Source organism: Sceloporus occidentalis, unplaced genomic scaffold (genome assembly GCF_023333645.1).
Source record: "Sceloporus occidentalis isolate IW3139 unplaced genomic scaffold, rSceOcc1.0.p SCAF_9, whole genome shotgun sequence".
NCBI lineage: Eukaryota > Metazoa > Chordata > Lepidosauria > Squamata > Phrynosomatidae > Sceloporus > Sceloporus occidentalis.
In genome coordinates, this window is record NW_028316989.1 from 22,164,975 (window position 1) to 22,179,617 (window position 14,643).

The 14,643-nt window shown below is 41.5% G+C and overlaps 1 protein-coding gene across 2 annotated transcripts in view; it reads left to right on the forward strand.

Annotated features, from left to right (window-relative positions):
- Positions 1-14,643, forward strand: part of ETS1 (ETS proto-oncogene 1, transcription factor) — a 136,137-nt gene that overhangs the window by 109,743 nt on the left and 11,751 nt on the right. For both annotated transcript variants that reach the window (XM_089537667.1, XM_089537664.1), the window contains 3 exons: positions 219-296; positions 1,678-1,926; positions 6,187-6,447. In XM_089537667.1, coding sequence (XP_089393793.1) covers positions 219-296; positions 1,678-1,926; positions 6,187-6,447 — 588 coding nt within the window. The remainder of the gene's footprint in view (positions 1-218; positions 297-1,677; positions 1,927-6,186; positions 6,448-14,643) is intronic.

A 14,643-nucleotide genomic window follows, 5' to 3' on the forward strand; every position in this document is an offset into this window, starting at 1 on the left:
TTTTTCCTGGAACTGCCTGCCTAAGAGGCATGCCAGATATGAAACAGTCATCATTCATAGACATTGATATTGAAGATCTGTTATGATGGCATTTTAACCTAGTTTACTGGTTTGTTCTTAAGATAAGTTTGCACTAAGGAAATGTTATAAGGTTGATAATTGTTATACCTACCACTTCATCGACACATTTCTTCTTGTTTTCCCCCTCCTTGATGCAGAAGAGATAAAGCCGTATCCAACAAATGGAGTGAACACTGCGTACCCAGAATCCCGTTATACATCTGACTACTACATTAGTAAGTCTCTTCCTCTTCACATACAATAGACCAAGAAACAGATTTCAGTGCCACACAGTTTGAGAGGAACTAAACTGCTTCAGTTTGTAGACCCAAATATTGGGTTCTAGAGAGCCATGTATTGTGTCCATTTAGAGCAAATGTTGGAATGTGAACATGGGACTAGAGAAACTTAGAGCTCAAATCAGCAAAGGACCGTGAGTCAATGACAAAACACTTGCTTTGCATGCAGAAAGTCCCCAGTTCAATCTCTAGCATCTCCAGGCGAAAGGATCAGGCAGCAGATCAGAGCCAAACTTCTACCAGAAATTGTGGAGATCTGCTGCAAAAGACTGTGTTGACATGGAATGGTCAACGAAATTTCTTGTCAGCTCTGGCTTAGCAAAGACAAGATGTCTGCACATTTGTTGCCACCAGAAATGGTTTGCTTAGTATGTCATCCAACACAGTATCCTGGCTTGTTGTTCACATTGCAAACTAGGGTTTGTTCTTGGCATATAGAATCATAGAATCATAGAGTTGGAAGAGATAACAAGAGTCTTTCCTTTCAGAGAGAGAAAGAAAACAAGGAGGGATGCCTCTTTTAAAAATCAGAACTGTTGTGTGCAGTTTTCATGAGTACAATAATAATGAAAAATATATTAAACATCTTCTTTAGAAAACTATATTCTCCAATTAGGATTGCATTGTAAGTAGTCAAAAGATGCTTGAAAAAGCAAAACAGTGAATCAAACTTATCAACCAGCAAAATGCTGCAGCTTGAAACATTTTGCTATGGAGTTATTGCAGACATGAAAAGAAAGAAGAGAAACCAGCCCTATCAGACATTTTTTCACAAGCCGATAAATATTGAAGAAGGGATTATTCTATACTGCCGGAGTAAGCTTACTGTTTCAGTCCTGATGGACTATTGTTCTGGCAATGGTCTATGGGGAAAATGCTGCTTCCATGCTTTGGGCTTCGCCACAAGTCTTGCTTGTTCTTCTTGTGGTTACTTTTCCTGAGACAAACAACATTAGGTTTGGTACACCAAAGATTATAAATATGACCCTGAACAGACAGGCCAAAATAAAGCTTCTTCAGGTCACTTTGGAGGTATGCTGTTTAAATGATGCATGTGTCCTAAGAGTCTGAAAACTGCGCCAAAGCCATGATCCAATCCTAAGGACTGGAGCACAGCTTTGGTGCAGCTTCTGGCCTCTTAAGATGTGTGTGTCATTTAAACAGCATACCTCCAAAGTGACCCAAAGCAGCTTTATTTTGGCTTGTCTGTTCAGGCCCTATATCACCAGAGGAGCCTTCATGTACTAATCATCCATTTTTGACCCATTTGTTCTTTTTCAGTCAGTAATTTAGCCCATGCCATGTTTTCTACTTGCAGGTTATGGCATTGAGCATGCTCAGTGTGTTCCTCCATCAGAATTTTCTGAGCCCAGTTTTATCACAGAGTCCTACCAGACCCTGCATCCAATCAGCTCTGAGGAGCTTCTGTCTCTCAAATATGAGAATGAGTACCCATCGGTCATTCTTCGCGAACCAGTGCAGATGGAATCCTTGCAGACAGATTACTTCACAATCAAACAGGAAGTTGTAACACCAGATAACATGTGCATGGGGCGCACTAGCAGAGGTAATTTGTGGCAACAATTAGCATCTCTGGGTTTCCCATAGAGCTCCTCTTTATATACTTCTCTGAAGCGGCGTAGTTGCTGTTGCCTGATGATTGCTTCCAAACCATTTTTCATACTGCTTCTAACTAAGATGAATTACATGGCAGGGGTATCAGTAGGGGGGGCGGGCTGCGCCAGGTGATACCACTGCTCTCCAAACATGTATCTTTTGGCAGAAATGGGCTTTGGCATTTGCCTGCACCTATTTAAAACACTGAAGAGTGGGTGTGAATGGGATGAGGAATTTAATTTTTAACTTTTTAAATTCTTTTCAAATTTTCTTTTATAAAAATCACGTCTTACCAAATGTTCACTTTAATTACATGACACTATTTGCATGCAAATACATTTTGACAATGTGCATGATACTGTAATTTAAAGATATAATTTGATTTTTGCTAACGCCAGCTGCGACCCTACCTGGGCCGGGGGGACCTTGAAACGGTGGTACATGCTCTGGTAACCTCTTGGCTGGATTTCTGTAATGGGGCAACCCTTGTACCATACTCGGAAGCTACAATTGGTTCAGAACATGGCAGCAAGACTGGTCACTGGATCCTCCAGGGCCAGTCATATAACACCTGTCCTTAAAGATCTACATTGGCTGCCCATTCGCTTCCGAGCGCAATACAAGGTGTTGGTTATCACCTATAAAGCCCTAAATGGCTTGGGCCCAGGGTACTTGGAGGACCGCCTCTCTCCATATAATCCACCCCGCACACTCAAGTCGGCTGGGAAGCAATTATTGAGAATTCCAGATGCAAAATATTCAACAACATCACAGAGGGCCTTTTCCATCTCGGCCCCACAGCTCTGGAACTCGCTTCCTGGCGAGCTCTGCTCGGCCACCTCCCTCGACCTATTTAGGAAGGGGTTAAAAACCTTCCTTTTCCAGCAGGCTTTCCCCTAGCATCCCCAATGTAATTTCTGCTCTCCCTTCACTGCTGTTGTATTTTTGTGCTAGCTTGGATGTTGTTATCTGTAGTTTTAATGTATTTTATTTTTGTTTTTATTGTGTAGTGTATTATGTGACTGTAACCCGCCTTGATCTATGGAAAGGCGGGCTATAAATAAAGATATTATTATTATTATTATTATTATTATTATTATTATTATTATTATTTCCCAACTGTTGCCATTACATTTAGTGATATATGGGAATTACATTTTTCTAAGTAACATCAGTACAGAAAACATTACTAAAGACTCTGTGTGGTATGGTATGGGAGGAACTCCATGAGGGGTATGTGACACCATGAGTACCTGTATTGTGTAATGATAACCCTAGTAATGCCACCATTGCATACATCCATGTTGTATTTGTGATACAGTCTAAAGGAGCAGCCATTTCTAGTACAGTATATATTATCCATGACGTCATTATTGTACAGATGTTTCATGCTACCTTTCTCCAATTATGGCCCCTCTAGATATTTTGATGTGCAATTCCCATCATTCTTGACCACAGACTATGCTAAGAATAATGGAAGTTGTATATATTATATTACAGTTGAAGTGTAACTTAGGCCCCATACAGGCTGCCAAAATAAAACTGCTTCCGGTCGCTTTGGAGGTATGCTGTTTAAATGATGCATGCATCCTAAGAGTCTGGAAGCTGGACCAAAGCTGCACTCCAGTCCTTAGGATTGATAAAAAAATCCACTGATACAGAGGGATGAATGTAATTTGTTATTTGCAACTGATTTCTCCCAAACTCTGGACTGTCCATATCAGGGATAAACAACCTTACATTTTGAGGCTGGTGCCATGTGGGTCACAGTCAGCTCCCAAGTCCATTTTTGCACCTTCTGTGGTTCCTCATCCCATACAAACTGTGCTGCCAGAAATAGATAACAAACCATTGCATTAAATTTGGATAGCAGATCTGAAGCACTCCATTAAAACAAGTATTTCATGCTTGTTGTAATGAATTTTCTTTTTCATCTCAGCTCTTTAGCATCCTTTTCATTCTAGAAACTGCAGCTGGTAGAGTATGCAAAACTTGTGCATCCTCTGAGCATTGGACCTTCCCCTTAATGTTCTCAGAAATGCATTTTCTTTGAAGAAATGATGCCTGAAATTCAGGCCTCAAGCCTTTGAAGAAGCTGCTTCGAGCAGGTGATCCAACCCATGTTTGAATGCTTGTGGGAGGGAAAAAATGGTAAATAATTGGGTAAATGTTCCATTTCTTTGCTCTACCCCTTGAAGTTTACTATCTGGTCTTAGCTGCCAGTATCTCTGCCAGTGGAAATTTCTCTAGGAAATTTTACACAATCCCAGCAACTGTTTTCAGTCTAGCTTTTGGAAATTAATGAACTTGAATGATCCTATTACACTGTCTAGCATCGTCAGTCAAGAATAAATGGTTGAGCAATAGAGGGAGGAATTCCAGAGAGCGTGGTGCAAGGGTTTTTGGTTGTTTGTTTTTGTTTTAAATTCCTTTTGAACCTCAGCCCTTAAACAGAGACTCAGATCATCAGCTGGCATATTAACTGTAAATCTGAACAAAGCTGCCAGGATTGACAGATTTGCTTGTGATGAACTGATCCCTCAAACAATGGGAATAAATAATTCTGAGCCTAGGGCAACATTAAAATAGTTATGAGGAGTGAGAGAAGGTAGAGGCTTAAAATCATAGAGTTGGAAGAGACCACAAGGGCCATCCAGGCCAACCCATTTCTGCCATGCAGGAACTCTCAGTCAAACCATCCCTGACAGATGGCCATCCAGCCTCTGTTTAAAGACCTCTAAGGAAGGAGATTCCACTACACTCCGAGGGGGTTTGTTCCACTGTCAAACAGCCCTTACTCTCAGGAAGTTCCTTCTGACCATCTTCTTTCTCTAACTTGATCAAGACACAAGGAAATACTCCCAACAAATGTCCATCCAATCTCAGCCACTAAAATTCTGCAGTGGCCACCATGTTTCTTGCTGCTGTAGCAAGAAGTTGGCATAGAAATCCAGCCTCCCTATGATACTGGGGTGTGCCTGAAGGTACCCTCCACTATAGAGACTTGCTAGTCTGCAATGTCTCCTTCCCTTTTGAAAGTGACAGGAAAGTGAAGGCCAAAATGTCATGATTTTGGCAGTGGAGATGGTGGCAGTGGTGGACAACATTACTGCTTCTGTAGAAATGGAGCTGACCCACTATCCCTGTGTTGGCCATCCCTCTTCTAAAAGAACGTTCTGTACCTAGAGTTCAAAAATGAAACCATGCCAATAGCATGCAGTAGGACCAGCAAAGCATGCCTAAAGTTGAAGGTTATTGGGTATTGATTGAAAGGTAGCACTTTTAGACTGCTTGATAACCCCATTTGCTGTGCAATACATTGAAATATATAAAATATGTTAAAAATAATGAATAGAAATAACACTTAATAGAACCAGTAGTTAGTTGACTGCTAAGCATCACTTAAAGTTGGGGACTTTATCATTAATTGGAAAAATGCCCCTCAGTATGATAAGTGTGTAGGAAACTGCTTTATATGAGATCTGAGTATTTTCCATTTCACTCAATGATTGCACATTCCCATGAACAGCTTTTATTGGGTGAAAAAAGCCTACTATACCTGAATCTGTTAGCTGAGGCATGGTTTGAAATGAACATTGGATTCTGTATGTAAGACATGTGCTCTTAACAGTGAATTGCCTCTTCCTTGTGGCTCTTGGGACACTGGAAATAGCAGAAGGAGCTTTGATAGTAGCACCGGGATACCATTATCTGAAGTCTACCTGCCAATGCTATCTCTCATAGTCTGTTTTCCCCTACTGTTCAGTTCACGCCATGATGAGAAGCCAAGTCCACCCTAGTCTTCTTTAGTCCCATCTCCTCTTCTTTATGGCCTTGCCTCTGGTCATATCCCAGCGATGTTTCCCAGACATGGGTTCCCAGATGTTATTGCACTTAAATATCCAGTTTGTGGGACCTTCTAATCTATTATCTAAATAATCTAACTGTGCCAAGCTATTGCATATTATGCACTAAGGCCAGACGGATGGAAGGATGGAGAGGGAAGGGAAGGAAATGAAGTACAGGATACGATTAAGTTCCCTCATCTCTAACAATAGATGGGCTAATTTAATCTGTATGAGAAGCAAGTCCACTAGTGGTTGGGTACAAATCTCCCTCCCCCTTTTTTTAATCTTTCCATAGGGAGAGGCGGGAAATATAAATAAAAATTATTATTATTATTATTATTATTATTATTATTATCTTACAGGTAAACTTGGAGGCCAGGACTCTTTTGAGAGTATAGAGAGCTATGACAGCTGTGATCGGCTGACACAGTCTTGGAGCAGCCAGTCATCCTTCCAAAGTCTCCAACGTGTCCCTTCTTATGACAGCTTTGACTCTGAAGACTACCCAGTTGCCTTGCCCAACCACAAGCCCAAAGGCACCTTCAAGGACTATGTTCGAGACCGCGCTGACATGAACAAAGACAAACCTGTCATTCCTGCTGCTGCTTTGGCTGGCTACACAGGTCAGTTATTCAAAATATTGTTTAGGTTGGATATATGAAATAAAAATGTAGCCTTGTTTTTGTCTGTTTTAGTAGCTGTTCCCACTATTAGATCCGTAAATGTTTTTAAACTTTAACTCTTAGAAACGATGAGGAGTAAGTCTAGGAGTTGTAGTCCAGCAACCTCTAAGGGCGCATAGATTCAGAGTCACTGATTTAGAGAAGGCAAAGCATTTCACGTAACATCACATCAGTAATGTTTGCCAAAGGTCTTATAAGATGGGCAGTAATTGTTAGGCCTACATTGTGGATAGAATAGAGCCAGAGGCTCTGTGAGAGTATTTTCTTAGTGAGTTTAGGGTTCAAGTGATACTTGAACCAGGGCTTCCCTTGTTTAGGAGGAGCAGTATGGACACTGTATACACAAATATATTTCTTTATGGAGGTATCTGCATTGATACTCTTGAGATCAGGTGGAAGTGTAGCACATTAGTGTCATGGACAGCTCACAAGGTCAGAGCACTAGGGCCTATTTATTGGTACAAATGATGTTATCATCTACCACCTTCATCCATGTTTTGTTTTTATTATTTAAGAATCATAGAATCATCATTTTGTTTTGTTTTTATCCCCTGAGTTAGGCTACAATCCGCATATTTTCCCACCAATACTATTTTGAGTTACTCTAGTGTTATGCAAAGTATTTTCAGGTTGTTTGGTTCTGAAAGGGCTAATAAGACTCGCTTGCTTTATGAAAGATCTCTTGCTAGAGGTGAAGATGGATAGAAGTGGTTTGTTGAGAAGAGCAATCACTGCCTGCTTATTTCGATTGTAGAAGAGACAGGGAAGAGTCACGAGGAGTGTGTATGTACCCTAGAAATTCAGCATTGCACCAATATTTTTTTTAAAAAATCCTTTAAATGATGCATGCAAAGCATACAATATTTGAAGATCATGCAGGTAACCTGACAAATATTTATCCTAGTGATAAATTAAGTAATCAGAAAACAGCACCTGGCTTGTGCTGGTCCCACTTTGCTCATAGTTTGCCTGGCAATGAGGTTGTTTTTTTGTTGTACCTTAAATCACCAGAGAGGTGCAGTCCTCTGATAATATCTCTAGCCCCTTGCAGAGAAGGTGATGCATTTTGGCGGAAGCTGTATTTGGCTTTGATGTGTTGAGCTGGTGATGAACAAACAGCCTATTGGAATCCAGTTATCTGTCCCCCACATCTTGGCCTAATTTCACAAGTTACTGTGGCTGCTTAGAATTGTTCTTTTCTCTCTCTCTCTCTCTCTTATTTCTGGAGTTAGAATATTCACTGCACAAGAGTTTTCACAACATCTGATCGTTTGCAACACCCAAGCTGTCTTAACAGCTTTCAGTCTGAGTTGTTTCTTATCATTGCCTAATTAGAACTGAAAGAAGTAGTTTACTACTATAAAAATGCAATGTTCCCTTACTAGAAGATAAGGCGCAAATAGTGGAAGACAGGAGTTGAAGTGCCAAGCTTCCTGTGATCTTTGTTAAAGTTGCAGGAGATCTTTGTTAAAGTTGCAAGTTTGAGAACCCAACTTGCTTTAAGAAGGGGAGCATAGTTGAGGATACTGGATGTGAAGTTCAATGGCAAATAGTTGAAAGGTATGTTTACTACCAAAGAAAATATGATTGAGGGGAGATATGATGAGTGCTTTTAAATTTCTGAAAGGCTGTCATGCAGAAAGTGGAGCAATGCTGTTCTGTGTTTCTCCAGCAGGCATGAGTAAGAGCTAGAGGTGGAAACAGCAGAGAAACAGATGTTAGTCAATGTTAGGAAAAACATCCTAAGACCGAGAGCTGCTCAACAGTAGAACTGCTTCAACAGAATTGTTGGGCTCTCCTTTGCTAGAAATACTTAGGCAGATACTGGATGGCAGTTTGTCAAAGTTGGTGTAGATGTGCCCTGTATTGCACAGCTTGCACTAAGCAGTAAGTTGTACCAGTGGCATTGCCACCCCTGGTGTCACCCAGTGTGTCACCTAGGGGGGTATACTGAAGCACACTCAGCCCTCTGTGACATAGCCAGGAGATGTGCATTCAGCCCTTGCTTTCACCACTGCCAGCACCACAGCAAAGCCAGGAGGAGCATATTCGAACCTCTCCACTGTTGTGGCAAAGCCAGGAGGGGCACAGTGGGAGGAAGGTCCAACAGGATGTCACCCCTCTTCTGGGAGACAGACACCCAGCTGCCCTCCTCCAACACACCCTGCAGCCCCTAGTGACACCACTGAGTTGTACTAGAACAGGAGTAGTAACATGTAGTCCTTCAGACCCGTCAGCAACTCTAGCCAGCATAGCTGGTGCTAATAGATGATGAAAAGGTTAGCCGCTTTGATTGTTTTTACATAAAAGCAGGGCGTAAATATAAGTTTTATTATTTATTTATTTATTTATTATATAAGATGTAGCACAACACTGCTCCAAACTCAGATGCCTCACCTTACCAATTCAGCCCTGTGGGATTTTCCATTCCCTTAGGCTTCCTTTCCATTGGGCTTACAAGGGAACAGCTAGACAGATAATTGTAGAAGCTCGTAAGTAGGGATATTAATGGCGTTCAACAGTGTGATGCAGCAGCTATAAAGGTCAATGCATCAATAGAAGTCTAGTGTCTAGATCAAGGGAAGTAATAGTGCCACTGTATTCTGCTTTGGTCAGGCCTCACCTGGAATCCTGTGTCCAGTTTTGGGCACCACAATTCAAAAAGGATGTTAAGAAACTGGAGCGTGTCCAAAGGAGGGTGACTAAAATGGTGAAGGGGCTGGAAACCATGAAGCCCTATGAGGAATGCCTTAGGGAGCTGGGGATGTTTAGCCTGGAGAAGAGAAGGCTAAGAGGTGATATGATAGCCCTGTTTAAATACTTGAAGAGATGCCATATTGAGGAGGGAGCAAGCTTGTTTTCTGCTGCTCCAGAGAATAGGACCCAGAACAATGGATGCAAGCTCCAGGAAAAGAGATTCCACCTCAACATTAGGAGGAACTTCCTGACAGTAAGGGATGTTCGGCAATGGAACACACTGCTTCCTCGCAGGTGGAGTCTCCCTCCTTATGATTCTTTAAACAGAGGCTGGATGGCCATTTCTAGGATTTCTAGGAAGGTGGTGTGTATTTGAGAGCTGGGTGCTATCAGGAAGAGCTTTCAGAGATTTCAAGAGCTGGTGGGGATGGACAGGGGCTTTTTGAATTCTCAGATTGGCTCAGAAACTCTGTGTCAGATTTCCTAGTTTAAATCAGGTTTATTCTGTGACTCATTGATGTGCCATCCACTGTCTTCATTTGTTATATCTTTCATTGCACTTAGAATGACCTATTCAGATCCTCCTCCTACACCTTTATATTAAGTTAATTAGCTTTTACTTGAACATTACCTCCCTTTTGCCCATTTGAGGGCCAGAACAGAAACATGCTATTATTGAAAAACAGAAGCCTGGGCTCCACCACAGCCTTTTAGAAACATCAGACCCCTGTCTTGGGTACACTTGGTTTTCCTGAGATGCATCCAGGTCATATCATGCAAATGATGAAGCAAAGGGATCTGTCAATTTAAGTGTGAAATAATAATGGCATAATTAAAGAAAGCAAAGCCGCTCAGGGAGTGGCAGAGTGGAGCTCCTCTTAAATAAGCTGAAACACAACAAGGAATGCACAGATTTCTGTATGACGAAGGCAGAAATTGCTGTCAGCCAGCTTCAGAATTCCTATGCAGTTATAAAACTTGTTGGTTTTCGGCATGATGACAAGGCGATTGAATGTCCAAACTGACAGTAGACATGTAGCAAGTTTACAGTTCCCAAGGACCTGTAAGAAACACATTAGAAGTGAGAGTGCTGTCTTAATGTAACGACATTACAGTTATGAAGTCGAAGGCTTTCATGGCCGGCATCCATAGTTTTGTGTGGGTTTTTCGGGCTATATGGCAGTGTTCTAGAAGAGTTTATTCCTGACGTTTCGCCAGCAACAGATGCCGATGAAACGTCAGGAATAAACTCTTCTAGAACATGGCCACATAGCCCGAAAAACCCATAAAAAACAATTACCTTCCTCCTTCATTAATGATTGGCAACATTGCCCTTTTTTCATATCATGTGTAGTTGTTACATTTTCTCATTGCTTTGGGGTGTCTGAAAAATGTTTGCTTAGGGCATTTGCAGTGGATTCATTTGGAGTGGATTCCTCTGTATCTTAAGCCTTTTTCTTACTTTGTTAAAAAAGGAGATTCCACCTCAGTAAAGGAACTAAGAAGTAATGAAAAACAATGCATGACACTACATGTAACATGATGAGTTACTGATTACACACCAGGAGAGGCTACAGCAGTTTCCTTTTGCTGAGTCTACAAGGAAGGAAGAGATTCCATGCATCCTTTCCTTTCTCCCCTGCTGGGTTAACTAGTGTAAATTATTCCTACATATTGAACTCAGGGGCTCGAGAGACGGGTGGCTCTGTGCTGCCCGTCTTTGCACCTTGTTGGTGCCGCAGCAGCCGCACTGCATGACACCAACACGATGCCAAAAAGAAACTGCCTAGAGTGGCAAACAGGAAAGGACGCCACCATGATGTGGACATGTGGATGCTGTGCCATCATGGCGGCCCCCATGTAGACTGGAGACTGCTATGATGCCTCCGCTGCCACACACTAGGGTCCAGGAGCGTGTGGTCGCTGCGCACTCCCAAACCCTAGCTTTCAGCCCAGATACGGCCCTTTCCATCCGTCTGTACCGGGCCTCAATTGGCAGCAACTGAAGTAAACTGAGGACAAAGGAGGAAAATGAAGAGGAGGAAGAGAGAGAACTTGGACTGTTTTAAAAGCAACTGAAAAGGTTGCATGATAGAGGATTACTTAGGACTGTTTCTGTCAATCTTGGACAGATTGGACTGTGAACAACAGTTGCTGCTTTGAGTATTTATCTGAATCTGTCCCTTTATATAATGTAAGTTATTCCCTTTAACTTAATGAGAAGAGCCGATAAACTGCAATGGACTATGGGCTTGATAAGCAGTGCTTGCAGTTCACAACAAGAAGTTGTCTTTAAGGTGACGGAGAAAATGAAAAGGGAGGGCATTGGGTTGCTTCAGTAATTCAACTGCCACCTGCCAGACACTTGCAAATAAGAACAAAATTAGCTCTTTGTGTTCATGGTTGGCCAGTGATGCAATTAAAAAGATATTTTTTTAAAGAAGTCTGATTGAATCATTTAGATCAGTCACTTAAGTGAAATAATTTTAACAAGAACCGAATTACCAATTGCTGTTACTCTGTCTCTCTATTCTGATTTATAAAATAAGTTTTATAACTGTTTGTTCATATTTTTGTATACCGGGTTTATCTCCCATCTTTCTCCCATGATTTGGATGCAACATAATGTTTTTTTAAAAAATCGCTACAAGTAAAGAAAAATAAGTTATACATAATAAAATAAGCTGATTCTGCTATTAAATATAAGTGAGGTTAAAGCAGTTTTAAAATCCTTAATAATAATAAGTAAAATTAGAATATGCAAAAGTGTACAGCTCATTCATTTAGGTTTCTGTCTGCATCAGGCAGGCAGTTGCTAGAGGCCAGCCTGGGGAAAAAGTGTCTTTGACCATTAATTGGTATTAAAACAAGATAGAAGGAGCTAATCTAAAGCCTCTCGGACTGGAGCACTATTCAGGATTGGTCACCAAGAGACTTTGAGGAAGTCACTTGCATCATCACTAAAAGTGCTTTTGAAGGTAATAGGATGAGGAGAAAGGCTTTTCCTGAAGATTTTAACATCTAGGCAGACTTGTATGGGAGAATGTAACTCCATCCAACACATGTCAGATCCATATTTCCTGATCTGCATCTCTATCATCTCAAGTTAAAGTGTGTAGAGAGATCTTGTAGCACCTTTGAGACTAACTGAAAAAAAGAAGTTGGCAGCATGAGCTTTCATAGACTTCAGTCTACTCTCTCAGATGCTTTCCTCAGATGCCAAAAGCATCTGAGGAAGTAGACTGAAGTCTATGAAAGCTCATGCTGCCAACTTCTTTCAGTCAGTCTCAAAGGTGCTACAAGATCTCTCTACATAATGATTCTACAGACTAACATGGGTATATATTTAGAATCTCCAGTTAAAGTTTCAGTTGGTTCACTCCCATGTAGTCCATTTCTGACACCAGATGCTGGATTAGGACTAAAGCAGTACTTCAGATTTAGATGGAAAGAGAAAGTAGAATTGGTATCATATGTTGGCATTGATCCCCAGTGCCAACAAACACCCCAGTGATTTCATGTAAATATTCAATATAATGGCAGACAAGACAGAGGCTGAGGGTCCTTACTGGTCCAAAACCAGGATATCAGGCAGGAATCCTGCATTGCATAAAGCCTTAGGCCACTTCATAAGGCTGAGGTGCAGTCGCCCCACCCCCACAGTTCAATATAATGTTCTGGAATGGTGCTGTGGGCCATCTTGTTTCCCCCTCTAATAATAACATGGATGCTTTCTGAGTCATCTGGACACTTTGAACAATCTTTGGCTGTAATCTCTCACACATTTTGAACACATGTGGATACAGTTAGGAACTATTTCTCTTAGGGTACGTGCACATGGCATCCACCATCTTTTTGGTGCACTGGTCTCCCTTCCGTTCCTGGTTGTTCTCATTGCAGAGAGGGGGATCTGTCATTGCCAGATGTGTTGTTTGCATGTCCTGTTCCATCAATAATATAGGAAACTCTGCCTGCTCATTTTCATGTTTCTGCCTGGTTTTGCTAAAATTAATGGTCACGCAAATGTATTGTTCCAAAACAACAGCTGAATGTTCAGACATTCAGAGATTGTGCTAAGGGTTGTCCTGGCTTTGCACACAATTTATTTAGGGCTTCTGTGTTGATAAATTGGATGCACGTAGGCGTCTTTGAATATTATCATGTCTCCCTAATGAGAGAAGGGCTAACTTATTTAAGTTCTGATTCTAACTACATGGGACCCTGAACTTGATTTCCACAGACTAATTTATGCAAACATCTGAATAGGAATTTAAAAACAGAGAGAAAGAGCAGAATGATTCCGATAATCCACATGAAAATCGGAGGAAGGAACATTAACACTTTAAGGTATGCAGATGACAAAACACACTGTTTAAGGAGGGATGTCCCTCTCTGACCCATTAATTTCTGGACATTATTGTATGGGCCAAAGCGACCTGACATATATCTACACCTGTTACTTTATGTATGTGGAGGAGGATAGTATGGGCATTTGAATTCACAGACGCAATAGTGCCTTAGAATTATTTGTTAGTATCCTCCATAATTTAAATACTAAGATGGTGTTTGCATTTTGCTTTTTGGTCAGGATAGTGGTTTTCTACCTTTAGCTGTCCAGACTATTTTGGAATTCTACTCCCTAAATACAAGACCCTTTGCCATGGTGGTTGGGGTTTCTGGGAATCAAAGGCCAAACATCTGGAGGACCAAAGGTTGAGATCTATGCCATATTAAGAAAACATAGCTGCTAGAAAGTATGTGGTCATAGTAAAGTATTCTTCAGCTACTGCTGTATTTGCAGTGGTAGAACACACACTTCATGTCCCCTTTGAGAGCCAGGTGCATGCATTTCACTGTATTACAACAAGATGAAGACATTTCCATTCCCAACTAAAAATGTGATGGGGGGAAACTCAGTCCTGAAGAATGAGAAACAATATACTGGAGGAGATGTTAATACTTCCCAGATCTCTAGATAAGTTTCAAATTTAGGGGCTCTTTCACAGTGCAGAGATAGCGCATCTGGAGAATGCTAGATTATGGAAGGCTTGAAATGGCATCTGTCCATTTTGGACAGGGATAGTGAAGCTAACTGGAATTGCATGTGTGGTTGTGTGCTTGTTGCAAACATCTCAAAGGGACTTTCCTCAAACAGGGTTCCCACTGTAGTCACCATTTCGTAATCGCTTTGGCGAGTCATATTTTCCGGGTGATGTGAGAGAGAATTCCTAACGTATGACACTCCCCAACGGCTGCTGTTCAAGGGTTCTCTTCACTGTTATGGAGGCAAGACAAGGACATTCATTGTGAGTTGTGCAAAGCATGTGAGCCCCCTCTGACTGGCTCTATTCTTAGTCCTCACTCCCTCCCTAGGACAAAGGTCAGCAGACGGCAGTCAAGGGGCAGCCCGGAACTTTCTCCCTCTTCCTTCTGGGTGGA